We start from the raw sequence: 12,434 nt of genomic DNA on the forward strand, positions 1-12,434 counted from the left end.
AACTTTTTGTAAATTCCATTTTTTACACAGATGATCATGTCCTTTGCAAATAAAGAGCTTCTAGCCTATATACTTTCCATACCTCTCTCAGTTTATGAACTAAAAAAAAAAAAAAAAAAAAAAAAAAATTCCATTCAATTGTCTACAGGACAACTTGTTTCTTCAATAAACTGTAAGAAAAAAAGACAGGAAAAGGAAACTATTATTGAGAGAGACATTAAAAAAATAGCAACTTATTGCTACTTTGGATCCTAATCCAAAGGAAGAAACTAAAAATATTATGTATTTATATAATATACATGATATGTGTGAGAAAATTGGAAACTTGAACACATACTGGATATCTGATGATACTAAGGAATTGCTGTTAAATTTCCATTTAGCTTTGATAAATGGTAATGGAATTTTTTAAAAAATCCTTATCTTGTAAAGAACATATTGAAATATTTACTGATGAAATAATATGAGTCTGAGGTTTACCTCAAATTCATAAGTAAGAAAAGGAAATGAATGGGGGTACAGATTAAATGATATTGGCTGTGAGACTTTTGAAATTGGGTGATATCTACTTTTGTGTATGATTAAAATTATCCATAAAAACAAACAAACTCCTGACCTCCCTTCCCTACCAGCAACTGCCTCATTTCTTTCCTCTTCTTTGTAGCAAACTCTTGCAAAGAGTTGTCTTTAATTTGTCTCTCCTCATTCTCTCTTCAACCTACTCCACCATGGCTTTTATCTTCCCACACCATCACCAGCACACTACTGCCTGCCAAGTTTACCATGACCTTCACATTACTAAATCCATTGGTCAATTCTGTCTTTGACACAGTTGATCATTCCCCTCTCCTGGGTATTCCTTCTTCACTTGATTTCCAGGACACCACCCTCTATTGCTTTGTTTTGTTTTGTTTTCCTATCATGCTAGTTCTCTCTTTCTCTTGCCTCTGAAATGTTGAAATGTTCCAGAACTGTTCTTGGCAAGCTAGTCAAGAAGACCCAATGCAGCCAAAAATAAATAAATAAAATTTAAAAACAAACAAACAAAAAAGACACTCTCAGATAGAGGTCAAGAAAAGGAAGAAGAAGAAAAAAAAAAAGAAAAGGAAGAAAAAAAGAGGGTAACTAACAAAGATGTAAATACATGGATCTGTATAATGCCAATAGGAACCAAACGAGAAAAGATTTTTACAAAGTAAAAACGAAAAAAACCTGTTGGGGCACTAAAATGAATTTGGCTTCTTCACAGGAAAACCATATTGACCACTTTGTCTAAGACAACCCCATTTTATGCCATTGCCCCAGCAAAATGATCAGTAGCCCCTCCTTTCCCTCTCATAATATCCTGATTTGGACTTTAAATCCTATCTACTCTTTACACATTTCCACACAGACTTCTTCCAGACCCATAACTTTAAATGCCATCTGTATGTTTATGATTCCCTAATTTACATCTCCAGCCTGGACCTCTTTCCTGAACTCTACACTTGCATTCAATTGCCCACCTGGCATATACACTACAGTGCTTCTTAAACCATATGTAGCAGAAGACTAGTTTTTCCCCAGTCCATTGCAGACCAATACCTGATAGAAAAAAAAAAAAAACAAAACCTTTGATAAAACAATTAAAATACTGCCACAATGTCAAATTGCTACAGTTTTTTAATGTTTAATTTTACTTTCTGTATTTTCCTCATTAGGGACAGGTAACAAACAGTCCAAGGAAGGAATCACACTTGGAGCAGGACTAGACTAAGAGGCAGCTTAGACCAACTCCTGCTCTTCCTCCTGAAACCTGCTTCAATCTCAGCCTTGCCTATCTCAGTTGATGGAACGTTCTTGCGGTTGTTAAAACAAAAAACCTTGGAATAATCCTTGTTTTTTCTTTTGCTGTCGGCGCACATACAGTCCTTCAGGAAATCCTGTTGGCTCCACCTTCAAACGGAACGTGACCACTTTTCAATTCTACACAGTTACTAAGTCTGGTTTGTGCCACCATCATGTCTAGCCTGGATTATTTTCAATAGCCTCCAAACAGATTCTTTGCTTCTCTTCTCCACCAATCCCCATCTCTACACAGTCTATTCTCAACTCAGCAGTCGTAGTGCTCCTTTTAACACTTAAGCGAGATCATGTTACTCCCCTTATTTTGTTCAGTAAATCAAACTCTTACAATAGTCTACAATGCCCTATATGATCCAGCTTATTACCTCTCTGACCTTCCCTCCTTCTTCCCGAGGTGGGTAAAAAGAAACACGAAAAGGGTTGACTGAAAAGGGGAGGGTAGGGGTACCAAGAAAACGACAGCAAGCGGTGGTCAGAATCACCACCCTTTGTGCTTCACCGAAGCATTTCCGGGCCCAAGGACCCGGCTTCCCATCCTACTCAGCTTCACTAAATCCGACCTCCTTCTGCCAGCGTAATGAATGCCATCGAGCTACAAGAGTGCGAGCTCACCTGGGGCGCCCTAGAAAAACTCGACATGTTCCCCCAGCAGCAGGACAGTCCTTTTTCCAGGATCCAAGACCTGTCCCGCAGCATCACGGGCCCGGCGGGAAACGCATGTAGCCGAGTATAACAGATCCTAGACAAGCCAGCACTCGTCTGCTTCTCTGCTTTTCCTGCATCTCCTCCAATCTTCCCACCGTAGCAGTTTCGTCATGAAGCGAGGAAATGATCTAGTTATTGAGAGAATAACCCCCGAAAATAACTCGCTTGCTGGAAAAGCTGCGGAAAACCAATGGAGTACACAGTTTCCAGCCGACCTAAGTAGAAGGAACCGGAAGTGCGTCAGTAGCGCGGGTCTGTTTGGATGTGGAAGCCGAGAGCTGAAACGGGGGCTCAGCCCTGAGAGATGGATCGGTACCTACTCTTAGTGATCTGGGAGGAAGAAAAAGTCCCGTCGGCGGCGGGTGCGGTGGCGGAGCATGGGCCAGGGGCTTCGTCCGCTGAGGGTACCGAGAAACAGCCAGGTAAGCGCTGGGCTGAGAAAGAGCGGGAACGGCTTGCAGGGAGGAGAAAAAAATTGTGATAAAGTTCTGCTGCCGTGACTCTATCTGGGATCGACCTGGTAAGGGCCGAAAAAAATATTATCTCCGTAGAAAAATAGGGAAAAAATTGTGGATGCAAGATTCCAGCGCTCAGAAGTTTCCGACACAGTAAATATTTAAGTGAATAATTTCCCTACGCCTTGGAAATGGAATTTCTGTTCTTTGGACATATATGCAGTCAATAGGTAGTTCTGCCTCCTGTGTTCCAAATGCAGGTAATACAGAAAGGAACAAGACGGAAAAGGATCTTACTCTCCTAGAGTTTACATCCTAACGGGAGGAGACATTCCACACATAAACTAAGTTAAAAAACAAATTATAAATTTAAGACAATTACGACCGTTTGAGAATGCACTGCTTTTTGGTGCTCCTGTCTAGAATCTGTATTGCATTTTATTTAGCTTGTTCTGATAGAGCGGCATTTTGAGGAGGAAGTGTATGTGGTTGTGTACAGAGTATTGTAACAGGATTTTCCTTCTCCGTTTAAAATTATTCTTTTGGGGGAATTCTGGATTTGTGTTAACTGGCAGACATGTGCAAACCGGGAGCTTTACCTATTTTCTCTGCTTGCTTTAGATTTATTATATCAAAACTTGAACAGAGTGTAGTTCTTTTATGTACAATATAGTGTACTTGAGAATCTCTGATGGTGAAACTGGAATAGGTCTACATTATGTAACTCTTGAACCCAGTTGAGTTAGTTTGTTTTTTTCTTTTTCAGACTTAAGAGCAGCAAATGTTTATCACCTCCTGAAAAGAAGCATTAATGCTTCAATTAATCCAGAAGATAGTACCTTCCCTGGTAAGTAAAACATAAACCCCTCTTTTCACTGGCACAGCATTTGTATTGGAAATAAATTTAATTAATCTGGTCACATGGGAGTCCAAGAAACACTTGTTGACTGTGTACAAGTCACTGGGATAGGGAAGCAATGAAAGAAATACAAAACGGAAAAGATGCTATCCCTCTCTTCCTGATGCTTGGATGTCATAAAGTTGTTATGAAAATTATTTTAGGGTCTCAGCTTGAGTTTTGTTCCCTTTATGAGATTTTCTGGCCCATCTTTAGCTCCATATAAGATAGAGTAATGTGGCATTATAAGGAGGATTTGTGATTTTGTCGTGAGTACAAATACATTATTAATGCTTATACCCATTTCCTTACCTTTTATTTTTCCATCCTCACCTCTTACTGATTCCCTTAAAAGCACTTCATAATTGTTAAACTCAGTAATCTTTTCTCCATTCTTATCTGCTTTAACTTTTTCAAAGTATTTGACTCTTTTGAACACTCTTTACTTTGTAAAAATCTTTTCTCCTTTGGTTTGTATTGGCATTATACAGATCCATGTATTTACATCTTTGTTAGTTATCCTCTTTTTTTCTTACTTTTCTTGGCCTCTATCTGAGAGTGTCTTTCAGAGCCTCAGAAAAAAGGAGATATCAAAACAGGTCTAAATGATGAAGGAAGTTTTTGGAGATGTCAGGGAGAGTGTGCTTGTTTTGATACCTTTATAGTTCTCATGACTGTACAATCTGTTCCTTTCTCTTTCATCAGAGAACCTGTCTGTTGGGTTTCAACTGTCACCTTTGGGAAATTATTTCTAATATCTATATGCTACCTTAGCCAGTTTGCCAAGTCCTGGTAATACTCATTAATTTTTCAAGTTGGTATAATTTAAGTCAGTACTACTAGTATTGCAAGAAAGATTTTGATGGAATATGACATGTTCAATTAAGAACATGTGATTAGTTGCCTATAAGATTGCAAAGTGAAAATATTTTGTAAAAGTTGGATACATGTGTCTGGAACTCCAAAGGAGAGTGAAGCTGGAGAAACAGATTATAGAATCATCAACATACAGATGTCAGTTCAAGCCATGAGAAAGGATGGGATTGTTTTGGATAGTGAGAATAGCAGGAAATCTTGAAATGAATCCCAGTATGTAAAGGAGCTGAACACCAGTTTTTAAAGGAATGAGAAGGAGGAGTGGGAAAGATAGGTTCCACAGAAAGCAAGTGTTTTCAGGAGAAAGTAGTCAAATGTGTCATTTTCGATTCCTTTCTTAGTCTTACGTTGAGAGGTCAAGTACCAACAGGACTAAAAACTGGTAGATTTAGAAACAGGTAAGTCATTGGTGACTTTGGTGAGTGTAGTTTCAGTGGCATGTTGGAGACAAAAGAACAGATTAAATTGGATTAGGAGGGGAATAGAAAAGGTAAACAGGAAATAGAGACAGTCAAGTGTAGATAGTGCTTTTAGAAAGTTTATCTTCCTGAAGAGTAAAGAAAGAGATATAGTAGTAACTGGAAAAGGGACGTGAATTTAAAAGTGATTAAAAAAGATAATTTGAAAAATACTTGTGCATATTTAAATGCTAATGGGAAGGAAATGACAGAGAAGGAGAGATTGAAGATGCAAGTAAGTCAGTGGCCTGGGGTCCCTGCAGAAGTCTGAGGGATAACCTTGATCGGAAGGCTAGTGCCTCTTACATGTTAACAGGGAAGAATGAGGAAAGACCTAATGGGAATGCAGGAAGGGCAATATGTTTGCTGACAGGATGTTATGGGAGTTACAATGGCTTCTATTTTCTTTATTTTTTTATTTTTAATTTTTAAAATAAATTTATTTATTTATTTTTGGCTATGTTGTGTCTTCGTTGCTGTGCATGCTCTTTCTCTAGTCGCGGTGAGCAGGGCTACTCTTCGTTGTGGTGCACGGACTTCTCATTGCGGTGGCTTCTCTTGTGGCGGAGCACGGACTCTAGGCGTGTAGGCTTCAGTAGTTGCAGCACGTGGGCTCAGTAGTTGCGGCACAGGGGCCCTAGAGTTCACGGGCTTCAGTGGTTATGGCACGTGTGCTCAGTAGCTGTGGCTCGTGGGCTCTAGAGCGCAGGCTCAGTAGTTGTGGTGCACGGGCTTAGTTGCTCCGCGGCATGTGGGATCTTCCCGGACCAGGGCTCGAACCCGTGTCCCCTGCATTGACAGGCGTATTCTTAACCACTGTACCAGCAGGGAAGCCCGGCTTCTATTTTCTTAAGGAAGTAGGAGGTAAAGTCTTCTGAGATTTTGGCAGAAATTGGTAATAGGCACCTAGCATCATTCTTAGCTTCCATGAGTTCAACTCAGTTATCACGTTTCTCCTTCTCCCTCCTTTGAATACAATTTCTGTACGTAGCTCTAAATTCTTCATTGCTCTTCTGATTTGCACCCTGGGGTGACCCTTAATTTTGTATCTTCATGTAATATTCCAGTCTCCAAGAAGAGCATCTTCTTTGTCTCTAGGCTGAAGTTACTCTTTAACTCCTCTCTCTTTGGCAAGGCTGACCCAAACCTTCATGGTCTTTGAGGAGGGAACCATTTTCCTTAAAATGACTTACACGGTTTTGTATTACTCAAGAGTAATCGAGTGGGTGTATTTTTCAACATCTTTATAGTAGATTTTAGTGTTTGACATGATGATTAATATAATGATGTAGATTTTGAATTGTGATGAACTAAAGCAGAGTATTCATAGCAAGTGAATAATTTTGCTCTTTAGGCAGATTCTCCTGTTTGAATTTTTAGCAGAGATTTTTAAAGATCCATATTATATATATATATATATATATATATTAAAATTACATAACTCTCTAAGTATATATGCTATAACATCTGCTTATTTGTGGTATGCCTTTCTTCTAATAAGTATGATTTTGTTTTCAAGGCTGTTTGGTAGGCGGTATACCAGGTTCCAGGAAGTGGTTCTTTGCAGTGCAGGCAATATGTGGATTTTATCAGGTAATATAAATAAGAAAATAGTCACTAGTGAATGTCTTTGTTAATATAAATAATTCCATGAATGCATTATTTAATGCAATCTTTTGATATATTAGTTTTGTAGTTCTGACTGGGAAGAGATACATTTTGGTGTGGAAAAAGATGAAATTGAAGATGTTCTTCAAAGAAATATCGAAGAATGTTTGAGTGCTGTTGAGTGTTTTGAAGAAGAAGATAGTAATAGCAGGGAATCATTATCCTTGGCTGAGTATGCTTATGTACTTTCTATCATGTCTTTAAAATATTTGACATTAAATAGTATTTTAGCCGTGAGAGTGAAGATTTGATATGTTAGCAGCTATAGTGAGGGAATTTACATATTTCAAATTTTCAACTCTTTGTTTTGGAAGACAGGCTATTTGGGCCTTTTATTTGAATAAAATTCTTTAAAATGCACAAATTGGTATCTGAAAATGTTTAGCTTCTTAAGCTTGCATAATTGCAGGAATCATAAAAAGTGATATTTTTATTAATATGTCACTTTCTTGAAGCAAACTTCTGCCTGATGTTATATTTCAAGGGCTTGAATAAAAACTTTATTTAAGGTTAATAACTGGCATTCAAACCACAGTATCATTTTCATTTTGCTGTTTGAGACTGAAATATATGATTTCTTCAATTCATGTGTACCTTCAGCATTTCAGGCACCTTTAAAATCCATAGTTTCTGAGGTGTATGTAGATGATTGAATTCACTTTTAGGTTTTTTGAATTGTGGTACAATATATAAGATGATCCAGGTGATGTGAGTTTTGATAATTTTTTTTTCTTCATGAAATATACCATCTCAGAACCATAATTCATTCTTGTCATTTCAGTCTTCTGTAATACTTCATTACAAAAAACTCCTTTGTTTATTTTAATATTCAAATATTATACTTCTATAAATTGCTGCAGATTTTCAAATTGTGTTTTCCTGTTTTCAAATCATATTTGTTTATACTGATTAATGAGGGGAGACATTGTAGAACCATAGGAAGGGCATTGTAACAGAGGCTAGTAGAAGTGGTCTCTAATTATATAATCTTGGGCCAGTCACTTAACTTCTCTGGTGCTTTATTTTCTCATCTTTAAAGTGTTGAGATCCTTTTAGATGATTTCTAAGATACCTTCTAGCCTTAGGACTCTTACCATTCCATACGTTTTCTCACCACTATTAGAAGATGGCAAGTATAAAAGTGATTATTTCTAGTAAGTGACCTAATAATTATTTCCACAAGAGGGAGCTTGAAAACTATACTTTACCGTAAGGCACCTTAAGTTTTTTAGACAATGGTGAGTTTATAATAAAGGATTTAAATACCTTTATGTTATATAATAAACTATCTTGAGAAAAAAAAATTCATCATATGGGTAAAACAAATAGATTTTAAAGAATTGGAGGAGAGTATCATATTTTCCTGTCAGGGCTGTTACGTGCCATTCAGAGAAAAGCAGTAACCTTCTTTATTAAATACTTAGTAATAGCCTACTTTTAAGGTTCAGAAAAATGGTCTATTAGTTATGATTTATATTTAATATACTAGATATAATTTAGGGAGGGCTTTTTTCCCCTTTTTTGTTAATGTTGTTTGTTTGTTTTGGGGGTGTGGCTAAGAACTTGGGCTCAGGGTTTGAATCCTAACTTCCACACCTACAGCGTATGTGGACTTTAGGTGAATTATTTAAAGTGAGGATAAAAATAGTATTATAGTAGTGCCTCATGGGATTGTCATGAGGATCAAATGAGATAATGCTGAATGCTAAGTATTTAATAGTGTCTGGCACATAGATCCATTTAATTAATATTACCTATTATGATTATATGTAATGTGTGTATATATATTTTTTCCTAACCTACTGTTTTATTTTAGCCTATACGAAGAATCTGCGGAAAATTTGCATCAGTTATCAGACAAACTTCCTGCTCCTGGTAATATTTTATGACTACTTTCAATAATTTGTACCTTATCTTACACTTTCTGTGAATGAGTGATAACTTCATTCTTTATGCTCGTGTTCTCACTTCTAATTTTGAAATGAAAAATTAAAAATAATTTTCTATATGAAGTTGTTAAAAAACATACTCTACTACTTTAATAAAGTACCTTGTTGAGACATCACAATTTTCTTAATTGTTTTCATTTACTTAGACAAAAATTAGAACTTAGGAAATTACTCATCTGTTTCCTTCTTCAGTTATTACTGAAGAAGCAGCTTTGCACTGTATATACCATTGTTTTCCACAATGTTCTATAGAACTCTACTCCCATGAGCAACTCCTGGAAAAAGAAGTTCTTTAACCTAGATCATTTGGATAACATACTTTTATGGTATGAAGTCACTGTACATATTATCAAATAGAAAGTCTTGCAGTAAAAGAAGCCCTTGACTCAGCATTTTTTTACGCAATCCATTTTTTTCCTATAATAGAAAGCATATTTTATGAAATACTGTATCATACTCTTCTTAAAACTGTATTTTGTCTTAAATTAATCTTTCTTTGTGTGAATCAAGTAGCTGATTCATCTAAAGCTTGGTACGCTTTGGCATCCACAAATACTTTTGAATACTTTTCTGAATATTTTCATTATTGGAGGTCATTTATTGACCTCCAATAGTTGTTGGAGATAGTTGCAGATAGTTGTTGTATCTATTATATGTCAGGCGTTGTACTAGGAGCTGAGTATACAATGATGAGTAAAGCATATGTGATTATCATAAAGGACTTTATAGCTCACAGTCTAATCCTTACATTCAAGGTTATATTTTAGTATAAAAGATCCTATATGGAAGATAACTGAATACATTGATAAACAAACGTCAGATTTTTATACGAAGTTCAAAATATGGAATGTACAGTTGCAATTTTGGCAAATTGGAATACTTTCATTGTCAAACTTTTATTTGGTTTCTGTTTCATTTTGATTTTTCTGGTCCTTCAGTAAAATTTATCATTTTATAAAATTTAAAGTTTCATGAAGTTAACCTTTCTCAGGAACCAATGATGTTGTCAGTATAATTGAGTTTTCTGAGTGTTTTATTGTTCTTTAAAAAGAGAAATAATTTATTTGAACATTACAGTTTTATACTAATTCATTCCCTTTTGTATAACAAAATTAAGTATAGAAGAACATAATGAATTGCACAGGTTTTTTCCCCCTCTGTCAGTAGAACAATAGCATTGATGATCTCAAGAGCAATGTATAATTAACCACTGGCACATAATTGGCAAGTAATTATGATATAGTTCATTGTTTTCCTGGCATATGCTAGCTAGTTCAAGATAACATAGCTTTAAATCAAATGTGAACATTTAAAAATTTTGAACTCCTAAAGATGTATATTGTTTTGAAGAATTTCAGAAATTAAAGTTAAAATCCTTCTTCATCTTCTAAATAAACATAAAATTCAGTTGTTCAAGGTACTGTTTTGAGACATTTCAGATCTAACATCTTTAAAAAATTATAGTTAATCAACTATGCTCCAATATAAAATAAAAATTTTTTTTTAAAATTACTAAAATGCCTTTATCTCTTTCTAGGTAGAGCAATGATAGATATAATACTGTTGCCTTCTGACAAAGATCCGCCTAAATTGAGAGACTGTTTGCCTACTATAGGAGCATTAAAACATTTGAAGGAATGGTATTCAGCAAAAATTACCATAGCAGGAAATCAGTGTGAAACGTAAGCTTCTTTGTTCATATTTGACTACTGTCTGTGTTGTCCGCTTTTACAATTAACTTGCTACCCTGTTTTTAATAGACCTAGCCTTTGAAGATTTTTTTAAATGTGACAAGATAGTTTTATGTCATGCTGTGATTAGAGATTTATCTGTTGAGAAGAACCTACATTTTTCTTATTTCATACTTTATATTTCTGAGAAGTTTTAAGTTTTTAGTAAATATTATTGATGCTTTCTTATAACTATTATTGAGCATTAATTCTCCAAACACATTGTGTGTTTTTAAATAGGTTTGTATTGTCCAATGAACACCGTGATAAATACCGTGGATATATGGATACACCAGATTTATAATGTCATATTTGTTTTTTGTTTTATGTGCAATGTAGAAATAAATACAGACTGTTGTGTTTTATGACATTTTAGTAAGGATCAACTGTGTATTACAGTTTTGATCCTTAAATGAGTATTGGATTTGTTAACTTCATAATTTTCTTCACTCAGCAATTGTTTATTGAGCACTATCTTTATGCCAAGCACAGCAATATATACTGATAATAAGAAAGTGAGATTTGATCTTTTTCATTGAAATACAGGGAGGAACAGGAATGCAAATAGTCATGATAGTCTGTTTTAAGTGCTATTATGAAATTCCATACAAAACTGTGTGGCAACAATTTAGGAGAGCAGTTCTCCTTTTGAAGATAAGAATTCATTCAATCTGTGTATATGTGTGTACGTATGTGTATATCTGACATGTTAAGACCAATAAATAATGATAGGAAAATCTGTTCATCTGTAGTATTAAGGGTAATTACTCATAATTCAAGGGGATGTTGAGATTAAATGAACACATGATAGCAACTTCTTCAGAGACTGACTTAATGAATGTTCTATAATATTAGTAGATAAAAGCAGCAATATAAACTTTGCATTTTTGCCTGTTTGGCTTGTAGCTAACTATAGCCATTAAATCTAAGTCAAATTTAAAACCCTATATTTAATTATCATAAACTTTTATTTATAGAAGTTGTCAGAAAATTGCCGAATACCTTTCTGCTAATATTGTATCTTTACAAGATCTCAGAAATGCTATTGATTCAAGGGAGTTATGGAGGGGAAAGATTCAGATATGGGAAAGGAAGGTAAGTGGATTTCTGTTATCACAGTTTGCAAAGCAGGCCTTTGGACCTTATTTACAACACAGATAGTTTAAATGAATCCTAATGAAAATGCACCATGTAAAGATGTTCTAGAAAAGCACTATCTAAATAGAACTTTCTTCATTAATGGAAATGTTCCGAATTTATCCTTATACAATAGTCCACTGGCTTCATGTTGCTACTAGCACTTTATACTTGACTACTTCAGACACAGAACTGAATCTTTTACTATATTTTACTTTAATTAATTTAAATTTAAATAGTGACTGTGATTGTTTTGGGCACTGCAGTTCTAGAATGTAACATTCTGTTAAAGCAGAATTTAACATTAGTTGAGTTCATGTTTATCCAAGCTGCTTTAGTTCATCGCATATGTAAACTCCTGGAAAACTGCTTAGAACATGTTTTCTTACCTATGATACCACCTTAAGTGATCAGTGCTTTCTGCTAAACAGCTGATTTTGAACAATTTCTTTTTTAACCTTACTAGACCCCAGATTTCTCAACAACTATCAGATGAGAATATTAGATTAGTGGAACCCCGTTAATGTTAAATTTCTATGAGCTCCAATTCTATTTTGCGATCCCTTACTGTGAATGAATATGTTTGGTGGTTTTTATAAGTTGTGTCCATGTTGAAATCAGTGTTCCTGGTATTTTATGTGTTTCTGTCTATAGGCAAAACTAAAAGAAAGTTTCTTAATGTTTGTTTAGTATGGGAGCACGAGTAGACCGGT

The 12,434-nt window shown here is 35.2% G+C and overlaps 2 protein-coding genes across 12 annotated transcripts in view; one reads left to right on the plus strand and one right to left on the minus strand.

The window, feature by feature from the left end:
• Positions 1-2,680, minus strand: part of MRPL13 (mitochondrial ribosomal protein L13) — a 38,898-nt gene extending 36,218 nt beyond the window's left edge. The window contains exon 1 of one of the 2 annotated variants that reach the window (XM_082433278.1): positions 2,458-2,680. In XM_082433278.1, the coding sequence (XP_082289404.1) occupies positions 2,458-2,541 (84 nt within the window). In that variant the 5' untranslated portion in view covers positions 2,542-2,680. The remainder of the gene's footprint in view (positions 1-2,457) is intronic. The other variant, XM_082433277.1, reaches the window with a different exon arrangement.
• An 85-nt stretch (positions 2,681-2,765) lies between these two features.
• The window catches only part of MTBP (MDM2 binding protein), a 109,024-nt gene continuing 99,355 nt past the window's right edge, over positions 2,766-12,434 (plus strand). For 3 of the 10 annotated variants that reach the window (XM_082433172.1, XM_082433170.1, XM_082433171.1), the window contains exons 1-7: positions 2,767-2,972; positions 3,772-3,852; positions 6,757-6,830; positions 6,926-7,077; positions 8,722-8,780; positions 10,392-10,536; positions 11,562-11,679. In XM_082433172.1, the coding sequence (XP_082289298.1) occupies positions 2,855-2,972; positions 3,772-3,852; positions 6,757-6,830; positions 6,926-7,077; positions 8,722-8,780; positions 10,392-10,536; positions 11,562-11,679 (747 nt within the window). In that variant the 5' untranslated portion in view covers positions 2,767-2,854. Of the gene's footprint in view, positions 2,973-3,771; positions 3,853-6,756; positions 6,831-6,925; positions 7,078-8,721; positions 8,781-10,391; positions 10,537-11,561; positions 11,680-12,434 lie in introns of all 10 variants that reach the window. The other 7 variants (XM_082433165.1, XM_082433166.1, XM_082433168.1 and 4 more) reach the window with 4 other exon arrangements.

This window comes from Balaenoptera physalus (assembly GCF_965194825.1).
Source record: "Balaenoptera physalus genome assembly, chromosome: 17".
Classification (NCBI taxonomy): Eukaryota; Metazoa; Chordata; class Mammalia; order Artiodactyla; family Balaenopteridae; genus Balaenoptera; species Balaenoptera physalus.